Source organism: Poeciliopsis prolifica, unplaced genomic scaffold (assembly GCF_027474105.1).
Source record: "Poeciliopsis prolifica strain line A6 unplaced genomic scaffold, Auburn_PproV2 SCAFFOLD038, whole genome shotgun sequence".
Taxonomy (NCBI): Eukaryota; Metazoa; Chordata; class Actinopteri; order Cyprinodontiformes; family Poeciliidae; genus Poeciliopsis; species Poeciliopsis prolifica.
Window position 1 is genome coordinate 3,411,524 of NW_026562413.1, and position 22,983 is coordinate 3,434,506.

At 37.4% G+C, this 22,983-nt stretch overlaps 2 protein-coding genes across 6 annotated transcripts in view; one reads left to right on the forward strand and one right to left on the reverse strand.

The window, feature by feature from the left end:
• Nucleotides 1–686: 686 nt before the first annotated feature.
• LOC129375094 (relaxin-3 receptor 1-like) lies at nt 687–7,919 on the forward strand. Its single transcript, XM_055053925.1, has 3 exons — nt 687–722; nt 4,183–4,294; nt 5,125–7,919. Exon 3 carries the CDS (start codon nt 5,267–5,269, stop codon nt 6,473–6,475), a length of 1,209 nt encoding a protein of 402 aa, XP_054909900.1. The 5' UTR covers nt 687–722; nt 4,183–4,294; nt 5,125–5,266; the 3' UTR covers nt 6,476–7,919.
• A 4,570-nt stretch (nt 7,920–12,489) lies between these two features.
• syngap1a (synaptic Ras GTPase activating protein 1a) overlaps nt 12,490–22,983 on the reverse strand; it is a 46,612-nt gene continuing 36,118 nt past the window's right edge. For 4 of the 5 annotated variants that reach the window (XM_055053806.1, XM_055053810.1, XM_055053808.1 and 1 more), the window contains 5 exons: nt 21,844–22,347; nt 21,576–21,722; nt 20,802–21,013; nt 16,945–17,017; nt 12,490–15,061 (listed from right to left, as the gene is read on the reverse strand). In XM_055053806.1, coding sequence (XP_054909781.1) covers nt 15,023–15,061; nt 16,945–17,017; nt 20,802–21,013; nt 21,576–21,722; nt 21,844–22,347 — 975 coding nt within the window. In that variant the 3' untranslated portion in view covers nt 12,490–15,022. The remainder of the gene's footprint in view (nt 15,062–16,944; nt 17,018–20,801; nt 21,014–21,575; nt 21,723–21,843; nt 22,348–22,983) is intronic. The other variant, XM_055053809.1, reaches the window with a different exon arrangement.

The window sequence follows — 22,983 nt, forward strand, 5'->3', positions numbered from 1 at the left end:
AACATTTCATCAACTCATTCATTTTACGTACAACATTTATTGAAGATGAGCAAAACTTTAAAAAGTCAAATAAAATTCCACCACTTTCACATTTTTTGGTACACAGAATCGACGTTTAAATAGCTAGTTATATTAATATTTGCCATGAGCAACAATTTATGGTTATTAACAGTCAAACTAGACCCAGTAATGTTGTGCCACAGTAGGGTCCAGTTCTCAAAAAGTACTGTTGCCACTTTTTAAGAAAACTCATGCAAATCATTTATTGGATACATTTTTTTGCAATCATCATTGTATGCAGTGTGAATGTTGCTATTGTCGGAGCAGGAATACGTTAAAGCGTTGTTTTTAAGGGAAAAGATTTCTGGCGCCAGAAAGGTCGATCTGACCCGATTTTATCTGGAAAGTACAAAATGTTGGACCAAAACTCGGGTTGGAAAGTACGCTGTTTAGATAGATAAAAACAACTACTATTTTTAATTGACTTGTTTTGCAGTTCTGATATGTAGCAGATGTTTAGATGAGAGGTCACTCAGTCAAAGGGCAGCCAGAATCCTGACGCAAACCGACGTCATTGGAAGCTATAAAAATGTCTGTAGACAAAGAACGGAAAGATTTTGGGGACTTTTGATTTTGAGACTTTGAGATTTGAGAAACTATGTTTTGTACGATGAAGCCGTGGTAGAGTGTGAATAAAATCTCCCGACCCGTCGTGGCTGGCAGTAAGAACTCGTCTCTGTGGTTTATGTTTATCTATATATTTGAGAGTTTTTCGCCTCACAATTCTCCAATACGATTGTTGTATTTTGTAAATTGGTATGCATGTGTGTCTTTGTGAAGTGATGTCGGGCATCTACATGTTTGAATGATCTGCAGAAAGGGAACCTGCTGTTAAACAGCAATTTTGCTGGGCCAGGCCCAATTCTTTTAATATTTTCCTGTTTAAAACAAATAAATTAATTAATAAACAGATTTTGGGGTCACAGACAAGGTACCAGAGAAAAAGGAGTTGCAGAAAACTGTTTTAGATGTTACAGCTGACATCTAAAACATGCCAATTACACATTTGGTGCCGAAACAAATATTACCAAGTTATGATTTAGGTCTGTTTCATCTCACAATTTCTTTAATATTGAAGTGCTGATCATAAAATGGGTCTTCAGGGGCGAAAAAATCTGGTCACTTGTTCGCTCCACTCCGTACAAAACCGTTCTCTGTTTCAACGTCATACTGAGAAATGCACACAACAAACGGTCCTCTCCACAATTTTCTCTATTATTACATTACTTTAAACTATAGGAATGGTCTGATTGAAAAAATGTTAGTTATTCACAAACAGTAACTTTGTAAAGCCTTAGTGTACCTTGAGAACAGTCAGTGGTCTATGCCTTCTTGCAAATAGGCAGAAGAACATGGTACCATCAGGTGTCTGAAAATTGAACTCAGACATGTGAAGGTCTAATTCTCTTTATTTTGGCTTATGTAATTAGATTTTTTTCAATGTGAAGAAGAAAAATGTTTAGGGTGTTTCTTTAAAACAGATCAGCAGGAGTTCCTCAATCAGAACCTTAAAAACATTGACTTTATCACCTGGGACTCCACTGATCTTTTAGAGGTCTAATATCACATCATGTCTTAAATTAATTTCTCTAGATATTCTCACATTTAGCAAATAGACATAGTTTTGCCCATCAAACAAGACAACACGTCTATTGTTGGCAACATGTTTCTGCGGCATGTTGCCGGCAGAAAACTCAGGGAGTGGCATGTTTTCTTCTGTCCATTTATGAAAACTCTGTGCATGCAGACCAGTATAAATCAGACTCTTCACTCTTCCGCCTTTTGCATCCTAATCTCATTTAGTCATTCACTGCTGATGTTCTTTCCACTATCAGTGTTTTATAATGAAGAATCATTTCTGTTGCTCAGTCTAATCTGAAAGCAATGCCTTTCATATAAATAGAGAAAAACAAAATGCAAATCAAATAAAACGTAGAGTTGTTATTCTTTGCTACACTTTGGTTTTTAATGTATTTGAATGTTTAATACTAACAATATTGGTGTCTGTCATGGAGAAAATGTGTAAAGCTTATTAAAGTGGGATTCCACAACGCTAAGATAAAGGTCAAACATATCTAGTGGTTAAAAAAACTCCATATTTATAGAAGTTGTTTCTTTCTTGTTTTTGTGCTTACCCTTCTGTGTTTTCAAGTCTTTAAGGGTTTTAGAAATCACAATATTATTATCAACAACCGTCTTGCTAGAATAACTCTTGGGGATTCGACCAATCTGTTTTGAGTTAATGTAAAAGAACACAATCTCTCAAATACATGCTTTTTTAACTACGGTCTACAAATTTTCAACTAGAAAAATTAGCAATTCCTGCCATAATGTTTTAAGTTGAATATTTTCAGTGAAAATTACAGAGGCATTTGAAGTCAATGGCAGAAGACTTGCAGAAATGTAGGTCATAGGCAGAAGCAGCTGAATAAAGCAAAAGCATGCAAAACACATATAACTAAACCATAGAAGCGGAGTAAAAACTTTCAGTCGATGCAAAAAAATAACACCTGAAGAGTATCAGAAATTTGTGCAGAACACTGTTTACATAACTAAGCAGTAAGGCCAGGACAGTTTATAAGCTAAATGAGCTTAAAAACCAAAGCTAGCTGAGAGTTAGGCCATAATGACATACAGCCTGATATGAAGTCTTTTCGCTACAGGAATTTGAATTTGCTTCAGCTTTGTCGTACAACTTTTAATCATGAAGAGCTAAATTATTTTTGCTTAAATTCTGTGGTGGCTGTTTATTTTTTTATACTCTGTCTGTAACCTCAAAAAGTCTATCAGAGTTCTTTTGGACTAAGGATTGGAAAATGGTTTGAAATTATGGATGGAAAGAGGGTTAGAAGGGTCAGGGATTCTAACCCTCCATCCAGTTCAGCTGGAGTCAGAAGGAGGGTTGGAATTAGGGTCAGAAATTGTTCTGTAATTGAGTTTTGTCATTCCCAAAACTTTGCACTTGAATCTAGACCGATGACACTTTGCAGTGCATTCATTGTCTAACTGCAGGCAAAATACTGCATAGCAAATACAATACATATACTTATAGAATTCAACTGTGCAGGAGAATAAAGCACATGTGGCAAAAGTCTGGTGTTTAAAGAATTAGTTTTATAAAAAGATGCTGTTGGTAATCATGGATGGAAAACAGTACATCAGTGCACTGTTTTTCATCGACTTCCAATGAAGTTGATCGAATTAAAAAGAAATAATAATCATTTGAATTTCTCTCTTAGACCACAACCCACTTCCTCTTTTATTATTATTATTATTATTATTATTATTATTATTATTATTATCTGACTTATTATCTGACTATAATAATAATAGTATTAATAATGCCATATTATAATTTCCTGCAAATAAAAAAGAATTGGATCTTTTCACTATCAGAAGATTCCCCAGTATGGTAACACTGTTTCAAACATACAACTGAAAACTCACAGTACATGCAGTGCAATTCAAATATTTATGTATATATAAAACTTCACTGCATAACAGATAATCTTGTGAAATGAAGTGCATACAGACCAGCACAGCGAACCAGTACTTAAGTATCTGTACATATTTGCTACAGGATATCAATCTAGCTGTGAGTGAAAGAGGTGACGCCTGCCTCATCTTTACTCTCCAACCTTCCCTTGATGTCAAACCATGTAATTGTAGCAATAAATTATGCCTCAAAGAAACCACAGTTTGATAACGCTAAAGATAACCTTCATTCGCAGGTAATTTCGGAACTTCCCTCCAAGTAATACAGTTTCTTGTTTGTTTATGATAGATCCATCTGTCTTGATTTAATCATTATAATATGGTAGTGATTACCAATAGCTTAATCTTCAATTAGCTCCAAATATAGCTAATCACTTCCAATTGAAGTGTTAATGTTTGATTTTGAAAACTAATCGAGATAATAGAACACATTCCACTCATTCCTTTCTATAAAAAATGTAATTATCCCAGACAAAAATAATTTACCCTTCAAATTGACATTTGACAGTTTTTTTTTTTTTTGTTTATTTAACAAGACTGATATGATTGTCGATACTTAAATATTAGTAGGTTCCTACAGTTAATGATCAACCATTTATGAGACCCTTGTTGATTCTTCTCTGGAAGGTGGAGCCTAAAACAAGGGAACAATAAAGATTGTTGTTTTCCGTGTTCTTCAGCAGAGCTCGTAGCGATGACAGTGAGCCCAGCTAAAGGTTTTCCATCATTCATTTCCCAGGTAAGATTTGTCTTGTTTGTGTCATGGAAAATAGCAATAGAAACTACAGGCAGATGTAAAGCTTGTGCTTATGAGGTGCGTCATTTGGTTTACATTCGAATGGAATCCTTCATTTCTAGTCAAATTATTTGAAATAAATGGAAGTTTAAACTGATTCTGAACACTAGATGTGCCGAGGTAACAGATTTATGTCAGTGATTGACTGTGTCTTGCTCAAAGTTGCAAGACTTTTAAATAAAGCCAAAAGATTTAAAACTGGGAGAAATTTAGATAAATAGCTTGATAAATGAAAACTGGATAGATAAATAAATAAGGCAGTAAGTAATGTTAGAGAGTTGCGTTTTTAATTTCAAACAAGAAAAAGACAGAGAAGAAAATTAGAGACAAAAAAAAGCTATAGATTTCAATGATAATATTAATTTAACATCTTCAAGTCAAGAATTCTTTATCTGGCAGACCTTTGAGGAAAACCCATTTGGATTAGTTGGCAGATCTTCTCTTGTTCAAATAATGTGATTATTTTGAAGTTGAACATCATAATCAGTTAATAGAGGATGGATGTTTCTATGTCCTGTGAATTTTTTTAAGCACATATGGTTAAAAATTATACTGAACAAATCTTAAAGTTTTTTTCTGTTAGGCAATGAAATCAACCACAAGACTTTGATCAAAAACAGATACTTTGTTTCTTTCGTTAACATGTGGGCAGCATGATCTGACCCTGTGGCTGACACTTCAGTATAATTTGTTTATCTGACCAAGCTAATCCACTTATTTACTCATAAACTGCTGCGTCTATGATGTAATTATAATTTCCTCTTCCCTTGCAGGAGCAGATGATTGTCATCTAATAAACGTGCAGCCGGAACTTGCCTATCTGATTTGTAGTTGTCTCAGAGAGGGTAAGCGGAAACACCTCCAACTCTGAAAGACCAGGCTACCCTAAAAAAGTGAGTTTTAGAGGTCAAAAACATGTCAAATCCTGATTTGAAGAGGCTCGAGATTTTCTACAACCTCCTGAACAGTTGTAGTTTGGGTGCATTTTGCAACAACTCTCTGCTGTCATTTCACAATTCAAACAATGAGAGTGGGATGGAGAGTCCGGATGATGGAACGCTGAGAGTGTTCATCTCTGTGGTCTACTTCATTGTGGCTACAATTGGAGTGTTGGGCAACTTGCTGGTCATGTTCCTACTTTATTCAACTCACACCATCACCACAGGCACCATCAACTTCTTTGTTTTCAACCTAGCTTTGGCCGACCTGTTGTTTTCTCTTGCCTTACCCTTTTGGGCGGTGGACATTGCTCTGGACTACAGTTGGCCTTTTGGCTTAGCCACATGTAAGGCTGTGTCATTGCTAACTGGACTGAATGTCTTTGCAAGTTGCTTTTTCCTGACAGCTATGAGTCTGACACGCTACTGCTATGTGGCAACAGCTCTCAAACCTGGATCATCCCTGTGCAACAGATCTTGCACCTTCCCGGTAACCACAGCTATCATTTGGGTAGGGGCTCTCGTCGTGGCGGTACCCAGGGCTGTGTTCGCAGACCTCAGCCGTGTGGGCAGTGGAAATGACGCAGCATGCTTGCTCCGCTTCCCAGAAGGCACGGCTTGGCTCGGCATAAACCAACTCCTGCGAGTGGTTCTGGGATTTCTGCTACCCTACACCATCATCATCCTCTCCTACTTGCTCTTGCTGCGATTCCTCTGCAGGCACAAACTGAAAGGCAGCAGCAACACTCGGCGAAAAGCTGACATCTCAAAATCTGTGGCTGTGGTGGTGCTGTCCTTCTGTGCCTGCTGGTTTCCCTACAATATCCTCACTCTCTGGAGCGTCCTGATACAGCTTGACATCATCGATATGAGCAAATCATTCTACACTGCTCAGACATACTTCTTCCCTTTGGCCAACTGTTTAGCTTTCACCAGCAGTTGTTTCAACCCTGTCATCTATTGTCTGGTCAGGAAGGAATACCGCACAGCTCTGCATAATGTTTTCTTCAAGCTGAGTTTGGCCATCATGTCCAAGATGCCCTATGCGCTTAACTCCGAGGAGGGTTTAGGGCAAGGCAGTCAGCTCGGTATTCCTCTCTGCAACGTCTACAGCCAGACGTGCCAAACTGACTCAAGGGGCTACACACCGCTGACAGCACTTCCAGCTGGAACATCACCGCTGTAAAGTCTCAACACAAAGATTCCTCAGTCTTTTTCTGCGATAGTGTGTATTGCTTGTGTTCTGTGGGGACATTAGGAGCAGATAGTATCTTGCCTGCAGCCGCAGTCTGAGACAGAGCCGCACAATTTTGAAAAGCATTGTGAAGTGCACAATTCAGAGACTGAGGTCCAGACAAAAGTCAGGGAGCAAAAACAATCTTTAATACATCTGCAGACGGAGAGCAAGAAATACACTGCATTAGGCACAAATTAGGATCCGCTCTGAGGAACTCAGAGTTGCATAGTTACTTTATTCATCTCTCTTTACTACCGAGGTGGAGACTCAGTCTTCTAAGACCAAACAAAAGAAACAAAGGAAAACATACGAAACCTTGTATGCTCATTCACTGTAGTGTTTACGGGATGTGAAAACTAAACACTTTATCTCCATGCAGGGAAGGCCACGGGAGAAACAACATGTTCCCAGGGTTCAGCGACCCTGGGAAACTTACTTCAGTAGACACATCTTGGTTCATTAGTTTGCACAGCTTTTCCAGCTGCACAGGAAAACACCTTGACTGAGATACAAAAAACGTTAGATTTATATGAAACATAAAGGAACATCATTTAATACGAATAACCCTTCTTCACAGCATCAATTGCAATTATTTTTGAGAATGCACCAAGATCAGTTTTGCTAAATAAGCATTATCCTCAAACTTCTGTTTCTCACTTGTTTTTATGATGATTCCATCAGTCCATGTCCTATCAGGGTTGAGCACTGACTGTCTATGGTTGAAGTGGTGCAGGGCAGAAAAACACAGACAGGAAGTCACCAGAAGTAACCTTCTGCTCCTACCACACACCACACTTTACTACCCAATAGGGTGAAATGCAAAGTTATACATGCGACAGACTGGTGACCTGTCCAGGATGACCCAGAACGTTCGCTGGAGATTGGCGCCAGCACCACTCCTGACTCCACTAGGGACAAGGGCATAGAAGGGTATAGAATAACCACTATTAGTAATACTAGCCAATGAAAATAATGCATGTTTTTGTTTATGTATTCAAAAACATGTCTTGTCTTGAACTGAGACTGTTCAGCTACCTGCAGCAGGTAAGATACTGAATGCTCCATATGAACTCCAAAAAGCCTCCCTTAAAGAAATTCATGCTGTTCTTTTAAGACTTCTGACTGCATGTTGTACTGTTTAACATTTAACTGTTCCTCCTAATGGTCAGTAGTGTCAATATGAGAATGTCAATGTTGATGCAGGTGCTTCTGCATAAAAAAATGAAATGTTTTGACATTTTTCAAAGTTGCATATGCTAAAATATTACCTAAAGAGATTGTGCCAGCATCTTTTCTTTTCTTCTTCTTTGTTATTTGATTTAAAAGAATAAACAATATTTTGTAGTTGTTCTTGATAACGTTTGTGGAAAAAAAATCTTTCCCCTTTTGTATTCTGCAGTTGCAGCAGCTGTTTATGGTTGTGATTATTTCATTTCAGTGTAAAGTGTGCAAATGTTTAATTGAAATCTTACAATAAAAACCAACTGAACGCAACCTGCAATTTGTTCATCGTTTGTGTTTTTTGCCTCACACTTTGTATCAGCAACTTTTGACTCTTTATAGAACAAAACTGGTCAGTCAAATATTATTAAAATGTTGAAATATTAATTGCATTGTATAACTACAGAGCCAAATACATTTTAATTACACATTTGTGTTTTAGTCCTCTGAGACTTTTTTGAAATATTTTAGAACTTTGAAAAAAATCTCAGTCATTATTTGCATTCTCTAGTACACCACAAGATGGTGTGGGTACTCCTTTTTTTCAGTCAGGGAAGATGTGCACTACAAAAGCAATGGCTATTTAGAGCTTTTTCTCAACTTGCATATAATTTTTGTCTGTAATTTTGCATGGTTACATTAGCATTGGTGAATCTGCATTCCTGTTTTTCTTTCTTTTACAAGACAATATGTGTGAATCAATTTTGTATTTATTATTTTTGGTCTTTGTCTCTCTTTTGTGTCCTCTTTTGTCGTAAATGAGCAGGTTGCCTTGGTAACGTTATGGTCGAACCATTTGTGTTTTGTGAATTTTATACATTACTTTGTATTTGTACATTAAGTTTCTTTGTCATAGATTTCTGTGGAATCTGTGCTTATATGTGGATTCCATTTTCAAAACTTTGGCGGTTTTACAATAATGCCGTAGAGACCACAAGTATTTAACTGTACAAATTTTTGTCATGGGACCTATTGACAAGAAATTGTAAGCCAGTTGTAAATAAGCAATTATTCCCAAATGAGAAATATAGTCACAAATAACTCAAATTAGGTTATGGTTATTGAAATGGTTAAAAAAAAATAATGGACTGAATGTGTTGTTTGGGAGTGAGTGTGACTTGACCCATACTTCCATAATGACATAAAAAATATTGAAGGTTCTGGTGATCTCCTTCATGCACATTGATCTTCAGCTCTTTCTAAAGATTTTCAATTAGTCCTGTGATGGACTGAACCAATCTAGATTTCCTGTTTCTACAAGACGCTCTTGACTCCTGGACAACTCTTGAGGCATTTGATTTTTATTATTTTTTTTACTCTTTTACTCTTTACTCTTCAAAACACCTATGAGAAGAACCTGGTGATGGGGTATTTATAGTTAGATGATGTTCTTTCCTCTACCCAAGTTTAGAACTACCTATGGCATCTTTTGCTAAATCAGATCTTTTATTGTCCATCACAAGAATCTTTTTCTGTGCTGTGAATTAGGACAAGGTGCCCAAGTTTATTTCTAGAGAGTTACTATTGTGTAACTCTTACATGCATCCCTTCTACAACACACCTGAATCAAATGAATGCCTCATTACCAGGTCTCTGCAAAGCTGATCAACTAATCAGAATCATGCAGAATCAGGATGCAAAGAGTCTGCAAAGCTCCTGAGCAAAGGAGAAAAGCTCAGGAGCAAAAACTGAATCAGTTTTTGATTCAGATGTGTTGGAGCACATGAGAATGTACACCAAGTAATTCTTAAGTACTAATCTTTGGCACCTCTGAAAGACTATACCAGGCAACATTATTTGTTATCAATAGGGGGCAGAATTGCTTTGAAAACTGTAACACATTTCAGCCAATTTCCTATCTTATTTTCATAATGAAATTTATAAAATTTGTTCAGATGAAACCGTTTTTATATTTTTAGATTTTAATTCTTATGAGAAAATGCAGCACCATTGTTGGGTGTACAGAGATTTTATTCTGAAAAGCCTAAATAACACACATAATGGAGTATGACTGCTGTTGAGGACGAGGAGTAAGATCTATGAAACTGATCCGCCTTCATCCTCTCGCAGCCTGTCAGAGTCCTGGCTGGTGTTCATCTGTTGTCTCTGTGTGGATCTCTGATGGGAAACAGCTGACATCTCATTACTCCTACAGCCACCGAGATGATGTGCCTGAATGCTAAGCCACGTTTGGATGAGTGACTCGTTCTGGCTTTGATTAGCTGCGGCACAGGACAAAGCTGTGAGCTGATAGAGGAAATATGCTTGGTGTAGTTTCCTCACGTTTTCATTCATTACAAAGAGGCTGTTGAGGCTTCCAGGAGTAAAACAAGGAATCACTGGAGGTGTTTTGTTGCTGCAGTGGGATCCAGGTTGTGTTTTAGGGTTGAGTTGGGACCCATCCCTCTTGTAAACAGAAATGAGCAGCCAACACCAACATTACCAGGTTGTGACGGTATTGCAGGAAACATACTTGTTTACTTTTTTGCACAAAATTAGTAAGACCACTTCCAACCAGTGACTTTAGTTACAAAACATAAAAATAGGCACTGACTATGTCTACAGAAAATCCGCCTCTTATGTCCAAAATTTTAAAGCTAAACTTTAAAATTAGTCTAATTTCCCAGTAGATATGATAAAACAGAACACTGCTGACTTTAACCAAATATTTCAATTGGAGTTGACATTCAGACCCAGACAACACAAATGACTGTCTACATGCTGCCTACTGTAACATCTCTTATCTAAAGTCAACCTGAGTACCAGCAACCCTAAAATCGCCCTAAAATATTTTGTACCAAAGATTTTAAAAAATGCACTTTCTACATTCAAATAGAAAACACAGAAAATATAACTTGTACCCATAATGGAAATGCTTAGTATCTGCCTTAACATTTTAATTACTACTCTAGAGAAATGTAGCTCATTATCTACCAATAATTCAACATAAACGCAATCTACTTACATTTATATTGGTTTGATCAGGATTGCTAATGTTGTCATATGGCATAACGGAAGAAAACAGAATCGGATGGCTGCAAATCAGAAACAAAATTAATATCAAAAAGGTGCAATACAAAGATTTTAGAAGAAGTCAAATTACATGTGACATTTGAGCAATTTTGAAACCAGGTAACAGCCTACAGCTAAGGATAGTTAAGAAATGGAGGTAGAAAGGGACAGAATGGCAACAGGCAGATACAAAATAGGGAAATAAATTTGTAAAGGGGCGAAGTTGCCCAGCTCCAGACACTTGTCTTGTGAAACAAGAGATGATCAAGAATTAGGGATTTAATAATTTATTTAAATCACTCAGAAAAAAATCACCTGAAATATGAATACATTCCCTTTGTTCAAAACAAGTCATATCAATCAAGTATACTTACACTAATATTAATTACAAGCGCAATCATACCTACGATTACTACCATTATAAATAAAATTACCAACGTTAAACATCCACCACACAACATCAGGGGTCTGGAGGGTATGGCTTATCAATGGGGCATGGCTTATTTCAAAAGAAACCTCAAGTAAATTAAGGTATTACATCCAGGAGGCCTAATTCAAGTCAAAAATCCCACCAACAATATATTTGTGGCACAGTAGATCAATTGTGCAGAGTAATAGCTGCCAAGAAAAAAATAATTTTTCCACTCCATAATGCTATACATCCATTTTAGAAACATGAATAGGCTGACTGATGTTGTATATTCTTTCTTAAAATATATAAGATAATCTTACTCTGTTAGGTCTTGCTTTGCCGTCAGGAATATGGCAGTTTCTCTCCACCTCCCTTTATCTCAAAAAATTTCATAAATTATCTAAGATTTCACAATTTTGCAAACAAACACTTTTCAATAGAATTCTCCATATAAATTCTTAGAATATATTATTACAGTGGGTCTTTTTTTTTCAGTTATTGTTAAACTTGTATGCCAACTACTGGTCCATCACAATAATGTACATGGAGAGAACAAAGAGTGACTGAAAGTAAAAGGGTTTCATATTCATGGGCATTTGGATTAACCAAAATTCTCATCTGCAAAAAGTCTCTGAATGTTCTGTAGCTATTTGGGCCAATTACTTTTTCAGATTTTTAAAAGCTGACCTGCCATATCAGCCAGACATTTTGACTGAAAATAGTGCTTGCTCAGACCTTACAGATGTGCTTTTGCAGGCTTATGACCTATTCAAATTTTTTATCTCTAGATTAGTGACTAAAGATCAACTTTTTCTGTGTGTATCCTTTTTTGTTAATTTAGTAGAAGTGCTTTGTTTTGTTTCCTCTGTGCTCATCATAACACCTGAGAGTATGACAAATTTGTGGAATGCAAATAATATTAGTTTGACTGTGATGGTAGCGGCACTTAAATATGAGAAATCTCAGAAAGTGTGGAACATCCAGAAATAGCAATAAGCAAGCAATCAAGATCTGAACCTGATTTATTTCCCTATTTGGTTAGTCGTAAAGGTTTAACTAGTTTGTACTTGGGGTAATTTAAAAAAAAAAAAACAAGTTGTTCTAACCAAATAAACAAAAATATTTCCTTACTTTGTATGGTATAAAGCAGACAACTGGCAAGGGCTTTATTTAAGAGATAGCCCATTGCAGCCAACACAGATAAACCTTCAATAATATATAGGCATAACTTTAAATAGTTTATATTTGCTTTCGTTGAAAACATTTCTCACAGACCAAGGATTGCAGCGTCCAGAAAAATAAAAACAGATATGAAATATAATATTTTAGGATACTGTATTGCAATGCAGGCCAAGTAAATAAATAGATACATATTTCAAAAAGAACTTAAAACTGCAATCCAGCATTGATGAAAGCACCACAACTGTTTTGGTTACACAACACAGGCGAGCAAGTATAATAATTGATCATCAATTCCTTCGGAAGAAAAGAAAAACACTCCGCCCGCAACTGTTGTTTCTGGATTGCAGCATTAAGAGTCATCCTAGAATATAAGAATTAGTTTTTGCCACAACTTTAACATGCCTGAGGGCCTACCCTTGATTTGAATACATTTTACATATAAGAATAGATATACATTAAGCTATTTTATACATTTCTGTTAACATAAACATGTAATTTTTTTTATAATTTATCTTGAAGTAAAATGTATTTTTAAAGGCAAGAGGTTAAGATAAAATATATCAACCATGAAATTTGTAATGTAAATGATTCTAATAGAGTTAACCAACACACTGCTTATTAATTCATCACCTGACTACAAAAAGTACATTTAATATACAAAGTTTACAGTTTTTTTTTTTTTTTCCTTTTTCTTTGTATTGGTTTTGTTATGTTTGGGCCCTGTATTACAGACTGTAAGGCAGTCAAATCTTATGCACATATACTACATATCCCTGTTTCTTAGTCTTTTAATGTTTTAATCAGTCAGTTTTTCTCCATCCGTCATGTAGCTTTAATGCAAAAGGCTCAGTGCCACACTCTTCCGAATAAAAACTGGAGGAGCTAGCAGGTTAGCTTAAAAATATGCCTTACAATGATAAAGTTGTCTCAAAGCGTGATAATTGTAGCAAAATCATAGAATTACTGACTTACTTTTTCTTGCCACCAAAACCACATGCAAAATTGTTGCAGATGTATGCGTCAGAGACATTTAAAAACAAACAAACAAACAAAAATGTGAGTATCCCAATGCTTGTTCATGTGTTAGCGGTAAATTTATAGTCAAAGCTATTAACATAAAATCTTATGGCACATTTTCAAAACAGCGTTACAAAGTGACTCGGAGTCAAGCTAGCAGCTACTCTGAGTCAAGCTAGCAGCAACTCTGAGTCAAGCTAGCAGCTACTCTGAGTCAAGCTAGCAGCTACTCAGAGTCAAGCTAGCAGCTACTCGGAGTCAAGCTCGCAGCCTCTCGGAGTCAAGCTATTAGCTACTCGAGTCAAGCTAGCAGGTACTCGGAGTCAAGCTAGCAGCTACTCGGAGTCAAGCTAGCAGCTACTCAAGTCAAGCTAGAAGCTACTCGGAGTTAAGCTAACAGCTACTCGAGTCAAGCTAGCAGCTACTCGGAATCAAGCTAGCAGCTACACGGAGAGTTGTTTGGTTTGGAAGGTGATGGAGTCTGCATCTAATTATAAAAGGGGCTGGGTATAACTACTAAATCTGACACTTAACCTGTCCAAAAAGATTTGAGTATGTGTTTGATTTGATCCATTTCTATGATACTGTGTTAGCTTTACTCTCCCATACTCCAAAGCGAGTCTGTTCTGAAAAATGCATACAACAGTTTTGATACAGAATTCTACATTGTTATCACCCAAACCATTTTTCAAAATACCCAAGGACACACATATGACAAATTTTAATTTGGTTACCATTCAAACCACCTTTGGTTCCAAGACTCCTTACATATGTGCAGCATCTAGGTACTGGATAAAATTGTTACAATACACTTTTACTGTAATGTGTTTAATTGGGCCAAAATGTTCCTTAGAAAAATAGCTATCTGTATCACTGTTTTGAAAAATCACCACGTTGTCATCATGTCCATCACCTTTATAAAATGAGTGCCCCCATTATTAAATGGGTTGAGAATATGTACTAATACATTTTTTTTTACACATTGAAAGTCAAGTTTTAGCAATATCTTCCAAACTTAAAAAGTTAAATCACAGGCCTCGGATTGTACTCAAATCAGCTGATTGTAGAACTTGTCTGGCTTTTTAAGATGAGATGGCTCTCATATAAAGAAGAAAAATAATAAAAAGCAAAATTCTACTAAATCTAAAGTAGAAAATATTTAATGATTCAACAACATGCTTGTTGCTTGCTGAAGGAGTCACCATGAAGGAATATTGTGCCTGGTAAAAGCCTCTTCTACACATTTCATCGTCAGCCACTGAAGTGGGAAGCCTCTTGCAGAAGGGGGGGAAGTAATCTTAAATCCATCTTCATCTCACTGTTTTCCACAACTTCTTCACCACAGTTACAAAAACTCTTTAGGAACAATATTGTCGTTATTGTGGCACTGGCTTATATTTCAACCAAACCGTGCAAAGCATTTGCTGCAAACGTTGGTCCTCTTGCTGAGTTGATTGTCAAGTTCTGTTACAGGCTTAGTTTTAATATGTGCAACAATTTTGAAAATATTTCTTAATGGATAAAGTGGTGAGATGACACCATCGTTGGTCCTTTGTAGGCCGTTGACTCGAGTCAGTCTGCAGGAGCTGTTTTGATCCACCTTCTTAAACCCGAGTGACCATCATGAATTCTGGTCACTTCGGAGCTAGCAGTCAGGATCCAGGGAGGCCCCCATAGACCTGGTTGAGAGACTGCAGAAGACAAAACAGATACAATTACCGTTTTTCCACATTTGCAGCTGAAAGGTGAGAAACATTCAGAATCTTGGTTTCAAGTGAGGTTTTTCTTTTACATTCAGTAAATTTGACAGTCGAATAAGTGTGATGCTAAGACATAACAGCTGGTTGGCTGAACATGTGGGAAACTTCGGGGTCGCCAAGTTCACCCAGGCCGAGTTTTACTGAAACATTTAAGTGTTCCCCTGTACATTTAAATAAAGTTAAGAAGGCTAAATTCAGACAAAAATATCTAAAATTTGAGGTACATAAAGGCCTTTTCTTATGTCGCATCTAAATGTGTGTTACGCTTTTCCATAATGAAAAATTAGATGGGTTATTTCTGACAATGAAAAGAAGCAGAGAGGTCTTCTCTTTTGTTGTCCTAGCATTAATGAGAACTATTCTCCAGTCCACATGATCACCAGATTCCTTCACGTTTCAATATTTTAACTTGACATAAAAATTACCAATTTACTTTTTGGAAAATTTTGGCCTGATAACTTAACCCTTCAACAGAGGCTTAAAGGGCTTAATAGCAAGACTCTGAAGACAGAATGGAATGACATGATGGGGAAATAAATAAACATGGTTTTGATATGACAAGAAATGTGCTGTGATATTATTTTAAAAGGCACATTTCTTAGTTGAGGATAAATACATTAAATCGACAAATAATCCCAAACAGCAGTACATTGATTTTTGCAGGGAGATTGTGTAGGAATATGTTCGGGTAAAGTCTGAGTTCAAACTAGATAACATCACTGAGAAGACTGTACTAATACTAATATAAAAGTTCTTGATGATGTACGTCACACCTCCAGGAATCTGGAAACCCAAAGATTAGCCAGACTTGTGGAGATTCTCAATTCTCTACCTAATACCTTTTCTGATTTTTTGGATTATTTCATGACGTTATGAAAAGGAAGCAGCCTGCGTCAGTGAGGTCTTTAAATCTATCTACATCGAAGCCATTATTTAAGTTTAAAGTTATGTGTGGAAAGTGAGGGTTAAAATAGGATCTAATCTTTATAGGGTGAGTGTTTTAATTTGAAAATGTATTACTGGTAACTTGATATAAAAAAGAGAATTTTAACAGGTCTTAATAAAATGACGGATGATTTTAATTCTACAATACTCTTCTTCTGACAGGACTTTAAACCAAAGATTGGAGGCTAATCCAGCAGAGTCATAATTAAACTCTTTCACCAGACTCCAAATTAGATTGCACAGTTTGGACGTTTAATCTCATCACATTTCATTTATTTTAGGTCTCTGGTGTAAAAACTTCACAGCAGGCCCGGTGCTGAGACGTTTCAGTATTTGGCCGTCTTTCAAGACACAATTTGATCGGTTTGCTTGTGCTCCCTGGAGCTGCAGAGAAGTTGACAGTATATTTCAAGGATAGCAAACGTTTCCTTCGAGTTATTTAAGCACAAACAGCCTCTTCACCTGCGTCACCAATCATCCCACATGGTGCATTCAGCAACTTGAATTGCACTGACGCTGCTGGTGAGTCACAGTTCCTCAGTGATAAATGCATTCCAGAGAATCATAAGCTCTTTGAGGTAAATAATATCTCATTTCTGCTCTAAAGATTTGCTGTTCCTTTGCAATTTTTAGGATTCGTGATTTGTGCTTCTCCCGATCCTTATGCTCACCCACCAAGTGTGTGCAAGATGCGGTGAAATGTTGCTTTTTGATAAGACAAAAAGTGTGGACTGAACAATGGAGGTGGCTGACGTATGTGGAAGCTGCTGCAAGCATCTCAACGTGTGCTGGCTTCTGCAAAAAACGCTTTTGGATGTGATGTAATAATGATTTAGGACATGACTGGTGGTGTAGACACAGGCACTAACCTGGTCTGTGAGGATTCGAGGCTTAATATCAGGAATGGCACCCCCTCTCAGCTCATCTTCCACAGCCATGAGTCTGACAACAGGGAAATAGAAACAAACAGACCGGTAGACAAAAGTAGAGTTATGAAGCCGGTGTTCTTCAGATGTACTGTGAGATTGTGTAGCCATATGATGATATTAAGGTCCTGAAGTGTTCCTAGGCATCCTGTGAGGTGCCCAAAAGTGAATCTAATCTTTGTTTAGGTGCAGAAAATGTAAAATGGAAGACTGAAGTGTATGGTCACTATTATTATTATTGCTATTATTATTGTGATCATTTCTTCCACGTATTAATTTCTATGGTCACAATCAGCCTGTCTAGGTTTAGATAATCTTTATTTTTTACCTAAATTAGAAACTTTGCCACAATTTCAGCTGTATTAGTTGATTCAAACTGATTATTCTGGCTGAAAAAAGCAAAAATCAATTGAAAACCCTTAAAGTGACAAGACTAGACGTTACAGTCTGCTCTTTGAAAGCAGTACATAAGTCAACAACATAAACATACAAACGTCAATGGCAACCAACAAAATATGAAGGTAATTCAAATCATCATGTTGAAAATGAATGAACATGTTATTTTAAAGAAAAACTAAACTGATTTTCTTCAGAATGTTTTTGATAGTGGGATTACTGGGATGTAGAACAAAATGTCACCTTGGCTTTAGGCTACACAAAAATAGTCACAACCCTTGAATTTCAATTTCTGTGTGATAGCCAGCATGAAATAAGCGATTACTGCAAAGTGATAGGAAAATGAAAAGTGGCTTTGCAGAACCAGTTTTAGCTGTAATTCCAGCGTCATGTCTCTCTGCTTTATACCTTTGGAATGTTTTTATTTTTGTCTGGAATATGCATCTAAAAATAAAATATGTCTCGCCACAAAATAATATAGGTGTGGACTTTGACTGGTCCATTCCAAAACATGATCTGGCTTTAGGACACTGGGATTTGTGTCCTAAAGCTGCAAGATGTTACTCTGTTTCAATACAGCTGAATCAAATAAGTTCAGAAGGTAATTCAGCAGTTTGATTCATTGAACCAGGAATGTTTGAGCTGAACTACTCCATTGTAATTCTGCCAGGAAGTCTGGGGTCGTGTTGCCGCTGGAAGGTCACAAGTATTGCACAGTTTTTTCTTCCAAGGCTGCTCAGTATTTATCTAAATCTGTCTTCCAATCACTTTTAACCGGCTCAGCTGAAAGGCAATCAAACCATTTCAGGCCTTTACTGAGTGGCAAAATGAACACAGTTATTGAAAGAATAAGAAGTGTTGATCCCAGTTTTCTACACCTCAGTTATGGACACCAAGTAAAGAAGGTCAAATAAGACCAAAATTACATGAAAAACACTGCGAGCCACACAGAGGACATCAAAATGAAAACTCTGGTCAGAGTTGATGGAAAGGTGGATGGAGCTACAGATTGAATCCTGGAAGAAAACCTGCTAGAGCCTATAAATGACTTGAGACCAGGATGGAGTTCACAACACTAAACATTCAACGAGAGCTACAACGAAATGGTTTCAACTGAACCATATTCAAGTGTTAAAATAGTCCAAAGTTTATATCAAACTCCAGCATAGAACCTATGGCACCTAATATTGTAAGTATTTTGTGTTGCTTTAATACATTAAATCCCAACAAGAAATAATGTTTGTAACTCAATAAACTTAAAAAAAAGTAAATAAATGTTCTAGGGATTTGAATACTTCTCCGATTCAGTGCAACTGCTGAAAACTGCATTTTCATCCAAATGGCGCTGGAGATGATAGACGTCAGCTTATTCCAGCCAGAACCTTGATTCAGCACACAAGTTTTTACAGGTTCATGAAACTCCATCCCTGAGACAAACCTCCACTCCAGCCTCCCTAAAGTTTGCAATCCGTCATTTGCACATGCACACCCCCAAAAAATGAAATGACAGCAAATAAACACATCCTTCCCATAAAGTGCCTTCAGAGTCCATTTTTTCCATCTAATCAAAGATTAGAGGACAAACAGATTCACCGAAGAAGCCGCATCTGAAGCTCGTCGAGCTTTTGGGACTGCTTTGGGAGTTTTGTTGCTGTAAATGCTTTTCGATGACTGTAGCTCAACATTTGGCAACATAATCTGAAACATTCTTGTTGGTAAGCTGGCTGATAGTCCTCAGCCTCTGCGTAAATAGGTTCTTAATGTTCAGCTCTCCACAACAAATTAGCTGAGCCCCTCAATATGTTTCCTCTATAAATGCAGTTCAGTCCAACCAAGACACAAAATTCTTCATACAATTATGAGGTCTTGAGTCAAACCGATACATTCGAAACACATAGAAACTTAAATTCAGTTTAATCAATTATAAACTAAATACCCTTCTTCTTGCTACAGTGCCATGGAAATTTTAACATGAACATTCCTTGTCGTAAATAATTGTTTATGATTTTTGAACTCATTCAATAATCACAAACAATTATTTGCGATTTTGACAAAAAGGCAAAAAAACAGCGGAAATTTGTAAGCCCCAAATATTATTCATTGCATAGTTTTAAAAGAAGCTACATTAATAATCTGTGAGTCAGTAAGTATTATTTCAGTAGCTATTCAAATGGTATTTGAACATTTTAAGGAGATCTGCAATATAAAGTCATGTTCAAGAAATCATGATATGCGTTCAGATTGCCAGATTAAAAGGACTTTTAACACAAATTTAATATCATCGCTTATTTCTGTAGTAAAAATATTTTTTTTCTATGTCTGGCATGACATGTTAATAAATGTAATGTTTTCATTAGCAGTAAGCTGGAATTTGTTACATTTAACAGAATTAAAGGCTTGAATACACCAGTCTGTGTATAATTATGTGTTTCATATAAATTTAGCGACAAAAATAAATATACTTTTCAGGAATATTCTAATTCATCAAACATGATTGCATATTTTTTTAATGTATTTTCAAAACATGACAGCTGGCAATTCTGAAGAGGGAGACGACGCCTTCAGGTTCTCATATTAGCATACGCCAAATCAGAGCTACCCTGCGTTTCTTCATCTCTGCTGACCTCTCCTGGACTGAACACATAACAGCGGCCTTTAATAGGACCTGTCTTCTATTTCCACACAGATTTCTAATAAAAACAAGCTGAATACAACAGCTCATTGCGCTCCACTGCTCCTGCAATGAGAGAGCAGAGATGACCTTCAGCTGCACTGAAGTAGAAAGCAGGAGGCTAGAGTTTCACAAGCTGGCCTTCTCTTCTCCTCTGCCTCTCAACAGGGAACCCTTACATGGCTTCCCCTCTCCTACTGACAGCCACTACAGGTTCAATAAAGGCACTTTAACCACTGATGGTGCTTCTTCCACAATGTCTCTCTCACACACACACACACCTACATTACCGAGCCGTCAGGCATGGATAAAGCGACATCTCCACTCTTTTTCTTTAAAAAAAACTCTAATATCCTGCCATTAACTCACATTTGCATAATTATGCATCTTTTTTGTGTTTTCATACTCTTTAAGTTATGCTTACCTCAATTTTATGTAAATAGAACATTTACATTTTAAAGGTGCAGAGTTTAATTAACAAAGAAGGTTTTGTGTTTTATCTTCTTGCGTGATTATGAGCGGCATTAAAAAGGATTATGTTTCTGCAGGATTAAAAAGAAATCTTATGTTTAACACTCCTCATAGGAGTTAGATATGGATATTTTGTGGATCTTGGCTGCGCCAGACAACGTGCGACACTCACCTGAACAAATGCACGTTTGTTTTGTGAAGCAAACATGACGAAACAGAAGAAACCAGGTATTACTGCCTGCTCAACCTGAAAGCTAATCACCTGCTGATGATGCCTTTGATTTGAGAGTCTTTTTCCAGCTGCTGCTGCTTCAGGCGCCGCTCGCTGTCTTCGAGGCGGTTCTGGTACTGCTGCAGGATCTTGCTGGTCTGCTGCTCCTGGCTCAGAAGCCTCTGCTCGTACTCTTCCAGTTTGCGGTGCGACATCTTCAGCCGCTCCTTCAGAGAGTGAATTTCCTCTTCATATTCCCTCACCTGAAAGGTGAACCAGATATTACAAAACATTGCTTTGGAAAAGTATTCATGCTTCTGAAAAAGGAAGTGTTTACATATGAAAAAGTACGGTACACTTAAAGAATTATAACACATGTACCCATAAAGCATTATGCGGCCATCGCCATGTTTCACTGTGAGGATATTGGTGACATGTTGTTTTCTAATCAATCCCTGTTTTAACTTTCTCTACAACTTTCTTTTTCTGAGATACTGAAATAATGAGATCCTAAAAAGAAAATGCCACACTTTTCCAATTTGCATGTTTGAAGAAATATGTGCTAGATTCATCTTACTTCTAAATTATATGCTACTCTGTATTGACCGGTCACTTAAAATCCCAAGTTTAAACACTTTTGCAACGGTCTATGCATGAAGCTAACGCCTATCTGACTAAAACCCCATAAGGCTCCTCTTTCGTCTCTAATTTCTAAAGTAAAAGTCATTCAAAACACACGTTACTCACATTACTACTGGTCTGAAAAAACAGTTATTTAATCATAAACAATAATAAAACATTCTGACAGGTGAAAAAGCAGCTGACCCTTTCTAGTCGTGACTCATCCATGCTCTTAGAGTACTCTTTCAGCTGGCCCTCGCGGTCTGGCCGTAGGCTCTCGATGTCGGCAGACAGGTGCGGCATGTTGGACACCCAGGCGACCGTCCGCTCGTTCATTCCCTGGCTGTTACCCTGAAACACCAATCAAGAAAAAAAAAATTTTAAAAAGAGATTTCCAATCCTGTTTTTCCTATCAAATATTTTAATCTTCAAGATTTTTTATTGCTTTTGTTTTGGGACTTGCAGTGTTCACCTGTTTGTTTGCGACCGGTTTCAGTAGATGCTGCTGCGGCGGCTGCAGCTGTGACTGCTGAGGCTTCTTGGTGCTTTTTGTGGGCGTGTCTGTGGACTCGTCTGCAGCTGCTGCCGGAGCCTGGTTTTCTTTAGCGGAGCTCGTCTGGTAGGGCAGCCCTGGAGCCGGACTGTCAGTAACCGACAGCTGCCCGTCCTGCTGTGGCGGCGGCTGCTGTTGCTGCTGCTGTGTCGCTTGCTTCGATGGGCGGGACTTTGGCTGACTGCCGCTGAAGCTTGCATCCGAGGAGTTGAGGAGGAGGTTCCTGCTCTGCGGACGAGCTTTTGGAGGCGTGGCAGTGGCAGGCGTGTTGATGGAGCGCTGGGACTTGAGGTGCTGAGCAGCGATGGATGACTGGCGGGACGGATGAACCGTCGTCGGAGGTGTAGCCAGGGAAGCAGGAGTGCCTGTGCCGGTGCCTGTCTGAGATGTGACTCCCATCAGATGATGCTGTTGCAGAGACTCCTGAGAGGGAAATGGACGCAAAAAAACCCCAAAGAAAACAGTAATGAGTCTATTTTGAGAGGAGTGTTCATTTTTGTTGCTGTGGTCATGAATTCCTCCATACAGCCATAACCAAAAAATAAATAAAAAAATAGGACAACCTACAACAACCTGAGTGCTTTCTAACATATTAACTGAAAAAAAATAAAAATAAATAATAATAATTATGACATTCTCTATAAAAATGTCATTTTAAAAAGATACATTTTCTGGTAAGTAATAAATTAAGCCACTTAAAATGACTGCAACCAAACATAGGTCTCTGAGTTTTGAAGGTTTCCCTTGTTAAATCTCAGACATTAAGTTTACAATTGAAATGCGAGTGAGATCCAACGAAGAGCTGATCATTGAAAAAGAAGAATCTAGCGGCTGATTATTACTTTAAAGAAGCATCTAAATAATTTGAAAACGGTCTGCAAGTGGAGGAAATCTGAAACAGCCCCACTTTGCAGTTGCTGCTCCAAGCAAGTTCGCCCTGACAGCAGACCACAAGATGCTAAAAGACATCTCCAATAACAAAGGGTTACTGTCGATGTGAAAGTTCTTTCCTTTACAAAGAGAAAACTTTGCTTCCTAAAAGAAAAAAAAAAAAACATT

What these genes read in the sequence shown, in the direction of transcription:
- LOC129375094 (XM_055053925.1), top strand. Translation starts at nt 5,267, where the DNA reads ATGTCAAATCCTGATTTGAAGAGGCTCGAGATTTTCTACAACCTCCTG.